The 15526-nt window shown below is 40.2% G+C and overlaps 1 protein-coding gene across 2 annotated transcripts in view; it reads left to right on the forward strand.

The window, feature by feature from the left end:
- AMPH (amphiphysin) overlaps positions 1 to 13235 on the forward strand; it is a 122063-nt gene extending 108828 nt beyond the window's left edge. The window contains exons 18-22 of one of the 2 annotated variants that reach the window (XM_050915809.1): positions 1603 to 1659; positions 5762 to 5911; positions 7180 to 7446; positions 9243 to 9344; positions 12074 to 13235. In XM_050915809.1, coding sequence (XP_050771766.1) covers positions 1603 to 1659; positions 5762 to 5911; positions 7180 to 7446; positions 9243 to 9344; positions 12074 to 12181 — 684 coding nt within the window. In that variant the 3' untranslated portion in view covers positions 12182 to 13235. The remainder of the gene's footprint in view (positions 1 to 1602; positions 1660 to 5761; positions 5912 to 7179; positions 7447 to 9242; positions 9345 to 12073) is intronic. The other variant, XM_050915810.1, reaches the window with a different exon arrangement.
- Positions 13236 to 15526: the final 2291 nt, after the last annotated feature.

Below are 15526 nucleotides of genomic sequence, written 5' to 3' on the forward strand. Positions count from 1 at the left end.
ATCTATCTACCAACTTGCAGTTGGATATAAAGCTTTTATGGACAATAGAAACATTTGTGTACCTCTCTGTTAAAAAAAAAAGTGAGACTTCTGTGGGTGGCTGTGTGCATGCATGCATCACTAGGTTATATTTTGCTGTTGATATTTGTTTTTTCTATTTAAGACCCTCTACAGTCTCCTCAAACTTGCTATAAAATCGAGGACCCCATGGCAGAGGCTTGGCAGCTTCAAAAAAAAAAAAAAGAAGACTTAATCATTAAAAAAAAGGTTATATAACACTGTAATTTTAACAGGATAAAGCTGTGAGAGGTTTCTATGGTAACGCCGCTGTCAGCAGCTGCCTTGCCCTGGCGTCTGGACAAGTTTGGGGCTTATGAGGTGACTGCAGGCAATACTAGAAGATTAGAAAAAACATGAGTGATATGAAGTTTGGATATAACTCAGCATCCTTTTAGTAAAAAAGAAACATGCAACCATTTCAGCTGAAACTTGTCGAAGTTTTGGAGTGACAGCTGTGGGCATTGAAGGCAGTTAGCTGGAGCCTGAGTACTTGAGCTCTCCTAATTTCTGATTGCTAAAGTGGATGGTCCAATCTACCATGCCTTCACATAGGTTTGCATAACTTGTCTTCACTCTTACAGCTCTTTTGAAAAATCTGAGCTAGCTGTGTTTGCAAAGCAGCCTCAAAATTTATTAGCAAAGTAGATTTCCATAACAGGGCTTTGATTTGCTTTTCCTCAGCAGAACATCTTTAGAAATAGCCTGTGTCTGCAGGGAGTCAGACCTGAACAGAAAAAAAGCACTTCCAATTGCTCCAAACCGGCCTGAATTTTAGTGATTTTGACTGTTGACCTTCTGTAGAAAAGGACCTAGTGTTAGATGACATCTGTGCTGTAAAAAGTACTATTTGGGGGAGCCCATTAATGTTCAGTGCATTTGATCCCTTGAGCACCTAAATGGGTGTCAGATTTTGAAAACCACTGACACGTGTCTAATTTTTTAAATGTCAGCCACCTGCTGCACGTACCACTGAATATGGACCTAGAGAAAGGTGATTCTGCAAAAAAAAGATGAACTTTGTGACCCATCTCTTTTGAACAGCCCCTTTAAATGAGTTGCAGTCCAACATGAGTGGAAGAAGTAAGTGTGTTAGAAAGTTTACATTGAAACTCTGGTGAGTTGCAGGGGCAGCAGCAGGTTATAATGGGAACAGTTTGAATCTTGGGTGGGAGAAATCTGAGCTTGCTGGAAACTGCAACGTCAGCAGTGTTGTGGGTTGTTGCTTACTAAAAAATTCTTCAAAGCTGGTGCTATTATGAGAATACTGATAATAAAATTGTCCTTAGCACTTACAGTGCGATGATGATGACATATGTAAAAGGTTTTATTTGTTGGTTTTTAGCCTATAACTACTTTTATTTCAGATTATATGTGGCAGCAAGAATCTTTCTGCTTGCTATATACTATCCCATTCAGTTCCAGCCATTCATTTCATTGCATCCCATGCATGCCGTGCTTCCATTAAGCTTGATTAATACCAATTTCTCTGCAGCCATTGCCTCAGCATGAGTAAGGTGATGACCGTATTTCCTCTTTATACAGGACAGTGTCGAGACAGGGGATAAGGAGACAACCGGAGTTGCTGAGAAAGAGAGTGAGGTACATATGAACAGCCTCAAGAGTGTGGTTGTGCTTTAATATCTTCAAGAGAATCATGGCAAAAAATATATTTGTCATTTGCATGTCATCAATATGCAGGCCGATACGATGCAACTGTGACCTAGCTGCAGTATCTATTCTAACGCTGCACAGATATATCTATATCTGCGGTATATATTCTAACACCAGAGCACCTCTCATTCAATGCAGGACCTGCCTTAGAAACTGCCTGTTGCAGCAGTATAGAGTGATAAATATCTCAGGGCAGCAAGCAAAGCAGCTCCACGGTAGAAGGAGGTATAATGCTGTTTCTATTGACATTTGGAAATATATTGCATAGATTCTCAGTAGCTTTTACACTTTCCATAAATTTGTTTGCCTAGCCTTCCTGCAAACATCTTTATAAAAAGAAAAAAGCTTTGATTAATCATTTATTTTTCCTAGCACAATATGCCCTGAACTAAAACAGATATTTGAAAATAATCATATTATGAGTTTGTTTGCTAAAGCACAAATCCGGCATCAAGTTAGATACAGTTAAAATCAAATTACAAAGCAACCGAAAAGCTCAATGACATACTTTAAGCTGTGCATGTGTGGACTCAAGTGATTGTATTTTGCTTATATTTCTTCAGAGGTGATAAAACTACTTACCCAGTATCTTTCTATACTAAAGTGAAACTATAATGTGTTCAGACGTGCACAGAGAGCAGAACAAGAGGAATGCATATTAAATGCAGGGATAGAAGTAGGAACTGAGAAAGAGATTGTAACTCCTAGTTATTAATCACCTAGGATTTGTATCTCGAGGTGCTGACAACCTCCTTTTTTGTTGTTATTCGTTTTGGTGCCACAATGTATACAAAAAGATTGTGAACTGGTCTCCATTCACTTTGGTTTCAGAACATGGTAAGTCCAGCTGTCCAAACTTGGGTTTGTTACCCTGCTGTAAAACAGCATTAGCTCCGCTAGAGTTGAGGATATATCTGTGGCTCCAGGGTATCCCATTGTCACTGGGAAGCGAGTTTGGGACTCACTGGTGCTGTACTCCTCACCAGTGCTGCCACATCTGCGTAGAAATCAGTGGAATTACACTAGCAAGAAAGTACAGGACGGGAATGGTAGATCAAGCCCAGCTTGGTGTTGACACAGTGCAAGAGAGTGTTGCGTTGCTTCTCTAGCGTTGGCTTGTCACTCCCAACTAGTCTGGTCCAAGAAGAAATATGCAAGAAATTCCTCACTATCCTGTGAGCACCAAGGCTAAGTCTTTGAAATCTTTCCCCTTTTTTCTAGTACCACTTGTCCTTATAAAGTTGAGGTCTCTTATCTGATGAGTTTGACCCTGTGTTCTGTTTAAAATAGCAGTATTACTGTATGCAGAAGAGCTGCCATAAGAGATCAAGCTATTTGCTAAGCTGATATCTGGCCTCCAGTGGAAGGTGGTCCTTTTGATACTGTAACTTGCGTAACAAATTCTTTAGTACCCCAAAAGTCTTCCAAGACTTTGCAAGCAATTGATGTATTCCCTAAAGCATGATGATTAGTTCCTCTTGACATTGTATTAGCTAGCTTAGCTGCAATTATAACTAACTGTCATAAAAATTACCCAGTCCCTTTCTAAATCCAGCCATGGGGCAAGATCTTCAGCTCTGGAAAACGGGCATAGCTCAGGGAGCTCCTCTGGCAGACCCCCAGTGGCAGGCTCAGTACCCCTCTTTCTCCTCTCCCTGGGCTCGTTCTTGCTGCTGCCGAATCTGTGGCATTGTGTTGAGCTGACAGCGATGTTAATGAAAGGAGAGTGCGACCATGTGAATCAGCTGCATCATGGGTAAAGAATCATTCACTTCTGCTGCAATTAAAACAGTCAAGTGGTTCTTCTGTCGCAGCCCTCATTGTACTGGATGACCCTTTCTTTGTCCCCTGTTTGGCCGGTATAGTGGGACAACTGTCCAAATTTCAATAATACTGCTAGAGATAGCTGATTTGGAATACTGGTAGGCTGTCTAATATTATTGATGACCTATGGAAAAGAGATTTGTAGGATAGGTTTTCAATATGAAGTGAGGTAATACAGGTAACTATATCTGCAAGTATGGTTCACCATAGCTGGGTATGAATTCAGTGGGATGAGCCTCCCTCTTTTTTTTTTTTCTTTTCTGTACTAATCAAATATATTTGAGGCCGATTGATAGGTTCATTCTGTGCTACCTCACATGTGTTTTTGTAAAAGCTTTTTTTAATCATCTAGCTTGCATTGTTTTTGTACTCTAAGACACGAGAACAAATGATTATACAATTGTGAGCTGTGGTATACATTCAGTGGCTCATGGCTACAGGCTGTGAGAGCGTCACCCTTTCACTGCGGGGCATTTGAGAGCTGATTCATGTAAATTAGTATTCTCCTCCTTAGTTAAATAAAATGGGCTATACAAATCCAATAAATAGAAAAGAAGTGTTGATCCTAATCACAACAGACAGCGAGATCAATTTCTGCAGCATGCTGTTAGAAGCACATGGTATAAAATCAATCTGATACGCACTCTGTTCCCCCTCTTTCCTACTAGCCTCTTCCAGGGCTTTTATATTCATCATTTATTTGAATATCTTCTTGGGTCAAGGCTGCTAAAATTGGTAGTACTGTGAGTGGCAGGCTTGCATGCCTTACAAGTCACAGAAGAAGATGTCAACATCTGCCCATGTCTTTTGATGTTACTTCTTTTTACGATAGGGCATCCTTCATCAGCAGCATTTTCAATTTAAACTAAAGCTTCTCCAGTGATTTCTACAAAACTCTATAGTATTTTCTGCCCCCAAGGACTCCAGAAGAATTTCTTTATCACATCAATTAATAGGAGCAAATAAGAGTAGTGCTGAATATTAGATATTGCTAAAAAACAATGCCTGAAGAGTGCCCGTGAACAATTGCAGGTAGTTCAAGTTGAGTTCAGGTAGCTGAGTTAACCTCATCCATGCAGGAAGGATCAAACTGAGGAAACAAAGAGGATCAGGCTGCTAACTGGAGATCAGAGATATTTCTGCTAACTGTAGCTTGACAGTGGTACCTAGAAAACAATTTTTCTTCAGTGTTTTTACTTTATCCTGGTGCTATCTGCCATACGTTAAAAATTCCATGTTGACGTTAATTGGATTAACAGAATGAGTTCTGTCATTTACCTTCCACTGTCCAACCCTTAAGATTAATCCACTGTAGGTATATATCCAATATGCTACTGTAAGCATATGCCAGTATATATGAATACAAGTTTTAGAGTGATACATAAATTACAGCAACAGTCTCTGCTGGATGAAGGATTCAACATTGATCTATAGGCAGGTACTTTTCTATCCGTCTTTCAAGAACTGGAACAAAACATGCATTAACTTTTCAACATGAACTGATCACAAATGGTTCAGTCATATCCAGACTGAATGGGCTTTTATGTATGTTTCTTTTTTTCATACTGACCTAGCTATAGGTCGTTACGGTTATGTTTTTTTCTGATATCTGATGGAATCTGAAGATTTCTGGTCTTTACCCAGCTGTAGAATATATTTGCTTCTGCTGATATAGCCTGATTTGCAAGTCTGTCTATTAGAAAGGAGTGTGTAATTAAGGCAATATTTTTGAAGCCAGCGCAGGTCTAGAGGTAGGTGACAGTAGCTGGAGAAGGCTTGGAGCCTCTTCCCGACAACAGACTCCACTAGCAGGGTCCTGTGGACCCCTGGACAGCTTGCAAGCTCCTCTTCCTCAGCAGAAACCTGTGGTGAACTTCTTCCACAATACAGCTTGCAGGCAAGAGAAGGAGAAAGTACTAGAGCCTTGACAAACTGTTACTCCAGTAACAGTAACACCTGAGGACTCTGCTAAGTGGTACCTAGTGAGGTTTCGTAAATGCCTTTCTCCCACCTTGTTAATCAGCTTCCCTGCACAAGCTTGCCCCAGGCACTGCTCTCCCCCACGAATCAGGAGGAACCCCAATGCAACCAAGGCCGTGGGTTGGCAGCACCCAGGGAGGTCGCAGAGCAGAGGCTGGTCCATGGTCTCTCCAGCAGATATCCAGAACTCATATCCTGAAAGGTCCATCCCTCCTGTTGTTTGTAGGTGGTACCTGTCACCGAGGGGGCTGCGGCGGCAGAAGATGGTGCAGCTGTGGCAGCAGGAGCTGGTGACGGTGCTGCTACCACTGAGCAGGAGGGTGTTGCTGAAGGTGACAAACCTCAGGGAGAAGAAAAGGAGGCTGATGTGTCTCAGGTAACTCATGTCAGTGCACGGGAGAGTGTGTTAGGGGAATCGGGACAGATTCAGCAGCCTGAGAGGCAAGGCTGCTGCAGGTCTGTGCCTCCGGGTCTAACCAGTAGCAAGGCTGAGGCTTTCCTGGGATAGCCCTGGGAGGGGCCCACACAGCGTATCCCTTCTTCTGAGTCCTTAATTTGGGTTGTGCGTGCCTTTGTGCCCCTGTGCTCCCCTGGGCTTGTGGAGATGGGACTTGATGGGCTGATGGCTCCTGTGATAGGCCCAGGAGCACCATGGGCAGGGTATTGTTTGCACTCTTCCTCCTGCTGTTGTCTCTCTGTGCTCCTGTGTGGAGATGAGGTTTATCACATAACGTAACAGGGCTTTCTGGAGAAATAGGCAGAGAAAGTAATGGATTTTTCTTGTTTCCTGGCACCATGTCCTATCAATAGCATCACTTTGTTTTATGTAAATCATGGTGGTTAAGCTATGTATCTGCATCTGGCCTGTTGCCTTTTCTTCTGCAACATTTGAGGAGCTGGGGAACAGCTACTAGAGGAGACCCTGTAGCTGGGCAGCCGGTTGCCACCTCCTGTTGTTGCACATTGTATTTTTTCTGTGCACCAGAATAGGATGGTCTGGCAGAGGATCAGTGAACATGTTCTTTTCAGGTTGGATGCTCCAACAAGTTTCATTACATGCTTTTTGTCCTAGGCTTCATTATTGGTCAGATGCTACCTACTTACCCTTTTTGCTTTCTCTGCTCCCAGTTACATTGCTGTAAATCAGGAGAAATCTCCTCAATCAGTCAAAGAAATAGGTCATGTTTCCTTCTTTCATCACCTTAATATCACTATTACCCTGCTGACTTGGATTCACAAAGAAATATGGGACAGTGACTCCTGGAACTTGTGGCTTTACGCAAACCCACCCAAAGTTAAGAGCAGGGTGGAGGAGAAAGGTCTGTTAATTTTCATGCACATTGAATATGAAACCCAAACTACCTGCAGAGCATTTTTATTATTTACTGCAATGATCTGTGGTAATATAGAAAGTAGACTTAGGAGGACTAAGGGGAACAGTGAGAACGGGGAAAGGATTACTCTTTTATATTCTTGCACAAGTACTGTTTTCTGTCTTAATGTAAGAATTTACTGTGGAGAAGAAAGAAATCCCCATTCCCATATATGCCCTGTGCAATAACAAACAATTGTGTTTTCCTGCTTGAAATAAAGTACTAAATACTCTTGCAGCGCTTTTGTGGTTTTTTTGTTTTTTTCCCCCAGGAAAAGGTCAGCAGCATCCCTTCAGTAGTAATAGAGCCAGCATCAAACAACGAGGGGGAGGGAGAAGAACACGAAGTTGTCGTGAACGAGTCCAAAGATGCTGCAGCAGAGATGGGCACTCAGGGCACTGACACTTCTCCCAGTGAAACTTCCCAAGTTGGAAGTGAGCAGAAACCCGTTGAAGAAATCCAGGTTGCACCTTCTCAAGATCAGCCTGTTCCAGCAGAAGACGCAGCTTCTGCGATGCCACCCGGCTTTCTCTTTAAGGTCTGCTGCTTCATTCTTCTTTTAGGCATCCCTTCAGATCTAGTTTCTGTGGATGTGTCTGTCTGTGCAGGTAGTGTGATGATTTCTTGAGGCCAAAAGACACTTAGTTTAACAGCCAGACACATGCACACACAAATAGACACAAACACAACTTTAACATTTTGTTGTTGCTTCATACATGAAGTCTGAGAAGATACATTTTCTGCACACCGTTGTTGCTGTGCATATCCTTATGTGGCTGTAAGACTCACTGAAGTACAAGAACCCTTTCATCTCACCAAATTACTACTGAAAATTAATATATTGAATAAAAGTGCACTGCCCCAGAGTTAGTCAGCAATATTGTATGATACATGCTAACCATATATTTGATATACGAACAATATATTTGATCTTTAAGGTCCCTTCCAACCCAAACCATTCTATGATTCTATGAATTTTAAAAAATGGCATTTTCTGGCCTGAAAATCTGTAGTGGAAGTTCTGGTTCTATTGAAACCCATGGGACTTCTACAATTCACCGTAATGAAGCCAAAATGTCATTCTGTGACTTTAGTAATGTTATAGTTATAAACTGTTAGGGTAATCAAACAGAAAAGTTTAATGAGACATAAGAGAAATTCTCTCCTTGGCTGGAAAGACCCCTAGGGTTTCCTGGTTCACAAGGTTCTTTGATAATGCTTCTCACTTCAGAATCACTGAGCAGCAGAAAAGCTCCTTGAGGATGGATGAACTTTACGTGCTTCCTATTATAATTTGCACAGTTCAGACTAATTAGTCCCACAGCACTCCATAAGTATGCCATTCTTCTTGGTCTATTCTCATTGCTCAACATTTTCAGCAAACTTTGAGAATAACGTTAAGGTGAGGGTGATCAGTATCATGCAACTCTGACTCAGACATGCTGACATAGTTCATCTTTTGTTTTTCATCACACTCTCTTGGGTCAGACATAAATAAGGAGAAGCAGAATATATGCCTGCCATCTGGTTCTTGATGCCATTTTCTTTCGTTGTTGCAGTTACCATGGAACTGGCTGTGCTTTGAGAAAATTAGAATAGCATATCTCTTAAGGAGGTAGAACCATTTAGTTAAAATGGCCTGTTCACAATGACATGCTGATCCTGCCAATGTTTTAATAATCACCCCTTTGAAAGACAGATATTTTTGGCATACCTATCTGCCAGTGAATAGGAGCTCTTTCCAGGGCAAGCATTAAGTAGGGTTCCCATTACTCGCCTCTTTGATCACCTGTTGAAATGGGTGCTGTACGTCCCACTCAAATTTCCATGGATGTTTACAGCAAGAATAATATCCAGTGGCCACAACAAAAGAATGAGAGAGAGTTTGAAATATCAGTTCCCAATTTTATGTGCAAAATCCTGCCGTCCATTTCTCAGATCTGGTAATGATAGTGGGGAATGAAAGCAAGTTCCTTACACAGAAGGAATAAGGGTGGCAGGACTTGTCCGAGAGCCAGGACTTGTGGGGTGTTACAGTATCATCTGTCCTTGAGATCCTGTAACCTTGGGAAAGGATCTTAGGTTTCTTTGGTAGTCTCAGGAAGAATTACTTAAGCTGTCCCTTCTTCCAAGGATATGAATAGAAAACTTTGACATGAATCAGTGTCAACATTAACGATTTGAATGTACCTGTCTATAGCCATATGTTTGCATAAAGAAGGCACATTATTCTTTTTTTTTTTTTTTTTTTGCAATAAAGATTTAACAGATAATTTTGTTGGGAAAATGTCTCCATTTAGATCATGTCTGTATGTTTCGTGTTATTTTCTTCAGGTTGAAGTTCTACACGATTTCGAGGCAGCTAACAGTGATGAGCTTAATTTAAAAAGAGGAGATATTGTGCTAGTAATTCCTTCTGAGACCACAGCTGATCAGGTAAAAACATGTGTTTCTTTCTTTTGTTGACATTTTTCTTTGTCTCAACTTTTTTCTCACAGATTATTGTTAATGGGAATGTGTATTCAAAATGTCATTACTGTTAGAAAACATGAAGATTTTAATTTTGTCTTTGTACTTGGTTTCATTTGAGACTAAATGGCACAGTTGACTACAGCTGAAGTCCCAGATATATGCTACTAGCAGGATCTGCCCTCAGCACATTTTCTAGGGCTTTTTTTATGCTACTTTGTAGTGGATTTTATACAGGCTCACAGGCACACAAAGACTTAATACAGAACATGACATACAAATTGTGCATTATGTTGCTATGTATCATCGTGTCTTAACATTGCAGTAGAATTGACTACATGGTCCCTAGATGTTCAGAGTTTTTGCCTGTGGATTTGGAGAAATAATACAAATTCACCCACAGAGAGCACTGAGACTGCACACAAATTGTGCTGGAGGTGCTGTATGCGTGCTGCATGCTTCTAAAGCTAACTCTGCCCTCCGGAAGCCTGAACCTGAATTAAACAACAGTTTAATTTCATTTAAGACATCTAATTTTGTTTTAACAATGTGTTTCAGGTGAATTTTTAAACAACTTTATTTCATGTGTTAAATTGAATTGCAGTGAAGTGAGTTGATTTTTGGCCACTGCTGTAAAAGAGAAGACCGTACTGCACACTGTTAGCACCAGCCGCTTCGTGGGCATCTGTTAGTGCCAGTAGTGTTGGTGAAAAGTCTCCCGTTGGTTTGGGGGTTGAGAGGTGGGGGACTGGATGCTGCCTAGTCAGGTAGCTAAGAGCACTGCTCTGAATGAAGACTATTTCTTAAAATAGGTCTAAATACTAACGCCCTAAGCACATATGAGTGCCGGCGACGGTATTTGAAATTGTTTCAGTGGTTGATGCTGTCCAAAGGTAGGTAATAACCAGTGTTCATCATCTCAGCTGAGCTTTCTTTTAATACAAGAGACAAGTAATGTGTTTTTTTTTTATTTCAGAATAAAGTATTTTTCTTTCAGCAGGGCACTCTGCTCTTTTTATAGGGATAGATTCTGTTATCCTTACTCAAATTATGCTGCATCTTACCTCATGGGCAGTTCAACTGATTTCGTTATCAGTATTTGCAGAACAGGACACTGCTGTAAGGACAGCAAAATCTGCTCTCTGTCTTCAGTCTGTTTTTCTTAGGATGTTACATATTAAATATGCTTAATCTTCACTTGATGAATCCATGAAATATATTCTTCTTTTGTGGTGTGCATCGAAATTCCATTAGCATTAATTGGAGTAAATTGTGTGCAATGATGGAGAAAATAAACCTTTATGTATTCATGTTTCTGAAACCATTCTGGTTGTATCTTTATTACTCAGTACGTATTTGCCCTTCGTGTTTAACATCACCATAAAGCTTAATCTTTTTGTCTTTTGCCAGGTACATTGTTGATTTATATAGTCTTTTTATCTTTGTTATTCTTTATTCCCCTTCAGAATTGACCTGTCTGAAACCATAATTCTAATATAGCTGGTAACATCAGCCTGTATTCCCCATTCGAAGCAAACTAGTCCCACCCAGCAGCTTCAATTTTTTCATTAGTCTTGAGTTGAAGTTATTATCCAGTAAAACTGTTCATTCCTTCGTACAGTCTATGCTGCCTGTGCTAGAGAGCTGCAGTTCCTCTCTCCTTTCTCTCAGATATTCCACATGCTTCAAAAACCTGTCTCGTTACATGTACGCAGCCAATGCCATACATAAGCTGTATCTGCTTTAATGATGCTTATTTTGGGGCAGAGAGCCAGTACACCACCACATGCAGCCACTGAGCAATCATGACTCGGTGGTGCATGTGAAGATCTGTTCAAGCTCCTCTATCTCCTCGTGTACTCTTTGTGCAATAATAATATGGCAGCATTAGAAATTCTGTTTGTCATGGCTTTGCTCTGGCTCCTGTTCTTAAAAGGAGCAAAGCACAGAGTTACGGAGTTAGTGAGATGAGAATAGGTTGATCATTTTTAAAAATACTGAATTGATTTTATTCCAGGTAGCATTGATCATACTTAAGAGAACCCAGTACTTTCCAATAAGAAAACTCTCTTTTGATTGCTTGGACTGCTGGTGATTTGTTTGCAATTTTGCATGTCAAGTTCTGGTTTAGGTTCCCAGGAGTTTTTGGAAAAATAATTGCATATTAACTAAGTTTGAGTTTCTAGAGATAGTAACTCCGGAGATTGCAAGAACTGTTATTTCTTCTGACTGCTGATACATGAACAAGAGAAAAGAACTCTTGGGAAAAAATTCAGATTGAAAACTATTTTTTTTCCCCCATCTATGGTATTGTGTAATGTTTCTGGCCCACTGCTATGCTTACTGCACAAGTGTGCCAATATTATTGTGGCAACTTTGAAAAAGTCTCAAAAGAGATTTGCACAAATGCAGATCTGGTGTAATACTGGATGACCTGGAAGACTGATTATCCAGTTTCGAGTTCGGCTAGGGGTTAGATGGGCTAACGTCCATACAATATGCTCACAGTCACTCAGTCTCACAAAATTGTGGTCTGGCAAAACAGAGAAAACAGTCTGTGCAAAATCAGAGGCTGCTTTTTAACCAAAACACCGAATCTTTTAGCCATATAACTCTGACACATCTTCAGGTCTGAAGCTCGTAGCAAAGAAGGGGGGAGACCTGAAGTTTAAGAGACTCTGTCTTCTTCCTTGCAGGAGGCTGGCTGGTTGACAGGCATTAAGGAATCTGAGTGGCTTCAGTACAGAGATGCAAATAGTTACAAAGGACTTTTCCCAGAGAACTTCACACGCCATCTGGAGTAGTTCTCCGCTCAGGCAGACGAACGTGGTACGAAGCTCAGTCAGTAGGTTTTTAGCCTCTTCGAAACACGGGAGCCCACCTTTTTGTAGTTTAAGCTGTTAATGGTTTACAGACTGGTGCCAGACAAAGCTTGTTGAAACCTATCAAAATGAGCATGAATGCAAACAGTTAAACTAGCAATTTCTGAAGCAGTACATGAAAAAAAATCAAATAAAAAAGAAATGTCCTTATTTGTTCACATGTACGTGGCAACAGGTTTGTTTGTGCTTTGTCAGAGCTATGGTGATCCTGTATTTGGTCCTTTCCCATGAAATCTGAAATTAGCCTCCTCAATACCAAAACCTTAACTTCTCTGCACTAAGTGTATTGTATTGAGTTGCACTGCAGAAGATTGATTAGTTATCCTGTAGTAATGAGGTCAAACTATTATAAGTTTCATGTGTTTAAAAAAATAATTAACTGCTGCAACGTTTTTCAATGTTATTTTTGGACATGCATAATATATATACACACAAGAACTTATATGTGTATATATAAGTGCATATGGATATATATGCATTTTCACGACTTCATCGTAGTTCTTTGGCTGTGTAGTATCATCGGTACATGCATTGCTCTTTCACTGTCTGGCATTACAGGAAACGGTTTTGTTCCAAGGCAAAACTAGCTGCTCCATTGCCAAAACATGATACAGTATCTGTGTTTGTAATGTGAAATTTTCATTCTGAGATGATGAATAACATCATGTTCAAAGCTGCTAAACCTTTGAGAAGGCATGGCTCAGTCTCCTCTTCCAGCTGCAGTAGTTACAATGAGATAATCTGGACGGGGAGCTGTTATGATGCTAATCTATACTTTTTTATTTAATTGGCTGAATAAACTTAAAAAAAGAAACAGATCTAATCTCTGAGAGAAATAAACACAATATATTTTCACTATATGTATTTATGCAGCGTACCTTCACAGATCCTTTTAAAATAAGATATATAATGTATCCTGTATGAAAAAGTCATCTGTAACTTATGTTTTCCAGTGCTGTGTCATTAAAAATAAACCTTTGATCCAAAGAAGCTGTTTCATCTGTGCTGCTTTTGAAGTTTTGTAACACTGAATTTCATATAGTTTATGTTGTATTAGAGAATCTAATCTTAATTTAATACCTCTTTTTCCAAAGAAACACAGCATTACAGGTGCACCATCTAAATTCTTGCTCTCAACCCTAGTCATGGCCAGAGCTCCAAAAGGTCTGAACCCCAGCTCAGCACATCTCCTAGCGGCTCCTCCTGTTCCAGACTCTGATCGCCAGTATCTGTCCACGAGCACCAAGGGAGCTTGTCTCTGCTTGACCATCACTCAGCTGAAGATTGCTACCTCTCAGTAATTTTTTGCTTGTCCGTTTATTTTGTGTGGAAAGAAAGTTCTCCATGAATCTGCTCTATTGTGTTTGCTGATGCATGGAAGCTGCAAATATTTAGAACATCTATATTTTCCTAGTAATTCAGTTATTTTTCATGATATTTTGGTTGGGGGCTCTTTTTGTGTGTAAACGGTATCTGTTTCCACTCTATTTCTAATTTGTCAGATTTCAGTTGAAGAAACAGATTTTTTTGTTGCTCTGGAAGAGGAGGAAGGTTGGTTTCTCTCTGTTTTTCAGAATACAGTAGCTTTCAGAAGCAAGTCTAATGATAGCTGTGTTTTGTGAAGAAGCTGAATGGCTCAACTGTGATAGCTGGGATTTTTGGCTTTGAAACGTCACAATGAGCAATCAGAGTCTAAGGAGGTTGCAGGAAAGCTCTTCGGTTTTCTGGTCATTCCTTTAACAGGCTTGGCAGTCAGTAGTGATCCAGGGCCAAGAATCTCACCAGGGAAACAACGTTCTTTTGGTTTTGGTGTGTTACAATAAATTCCAGACTCCAGTGCACCACTTTGAGGTGGTTGTAATAACCTATTACACCTGATTCACGGTGAGACTCTGATGACCTCCAGGCCAGTTTCCTGTTTAACTACATCTCAACACTCGCATTTCAGTAATAGCTACTCTACAGATCACTGCAACAGACCAGCACTGGACAATAGAGCCTCAGTTTCCCTGTGGACGCCATGTTGCCACGTCTTTGACTGGGACTTGCAATCAAGCAAGACCGTCATGCATGACAACCGTAACCCTAAGGAAGCAGAGGACACTATGATCAGCCTAAAGCATTTCTTTACCCACTGCTGATTGTGTGCAGTTACCATTAAGCTCTCTTGGTGCTAGAAGTACCCAAGTCAAAGTCAACACCCTTGGCCTTGATTCTTCTAATGTCCTTGGTACAGGTCAATGTGCCAAATCCACTGGTAAGGGGTTCGCAGCACACTTGAGGTTGTATATAGATAGGAAAGGTCTCTGGTCTACAGTAAAGAGCTTTCGTGGTTTCTTCTGACATACTCTTTAGAAATACTTCTTGACTCTGCTCTTCATTTCTTAATTTCACCTCAGTATAAAGAAAAATATAATTTCAAAAACCATCAAATGTCCACATCTTGCTGCAAGGACTGTCATTATTTGCTGGCAATAAGAAGATGTACGGATCATGTCCCAAAAACCATGCTATTGCACATGATGCCTGTGTCATTTAAGTGCTGCAGGTTACTGTGGATATGGCATACCATTCTGACATTAAGTATCTCTTTGTATCTCACACACACACCTCAGAGCCACAAAGCAAATAGATGTCTTGCAGGAAGGATGAGAATTATTAATGTTATATCGTTAAAATTTCTTGTAAAATTCCATATACTAAGATGATAGATGTTAAAGGAAGGACATTGATAAGTTAGCCAGAATGATAATTTTCCCAATTTTCCCTTCTAACAGAAGGCGTTCATGAGTAGAAATGTATTTATCATTTTGGGTTAACAACTGTTTCTCGTATTCAATTTCTTCTTACTCTAGTTTCATTAGACAATCAGACTTATCTCTCAGACACTTTTATGTCTGCAGCTCCTGAGATGAATAGTATAAAATAAGTGTATTTCTCTGATCTATAGAAGCTTATTCTAGGGCAAGCAAGGGAAATTCTTTCCAGTATGTACTGCTGTTAACATACCAGTGATACCCTCCCCCTGGAGTTATATTAGCCCAGAATTATTTCTCCTTTTCTTGGATTTTTCTGATTAACACACCACATTGGACTTGGCAAATTACTGGATTTCATGCTTTCAGAGTGATTGTAAAACAATAACCCATTGTATCTTCGTTTCTCTAAAGACTTATTTATGCCTAAGACAGCACACACTACTAAGCTTGTACAGCAGCTATAATTTCTAATTCTACATAAAATAAACCCTTGAAAGATTTAGGGACC

The sequence above is a fragment of the Gymnogyps californianus genome, chromosome 2, assembly GCF_018139145.2.
Source record: "Gymnogyps californianus isolate 813 chromosome 2, ASM1813914v2, whole genome shotgun sequence".
Taxonomy (NCBI): domain Eukaryota; kingdom Metazoa; phylum Chordata; class Aves; order Accipitriformes; family Cathartidae; genus Gymnogyps; species Gymnogyps californianus.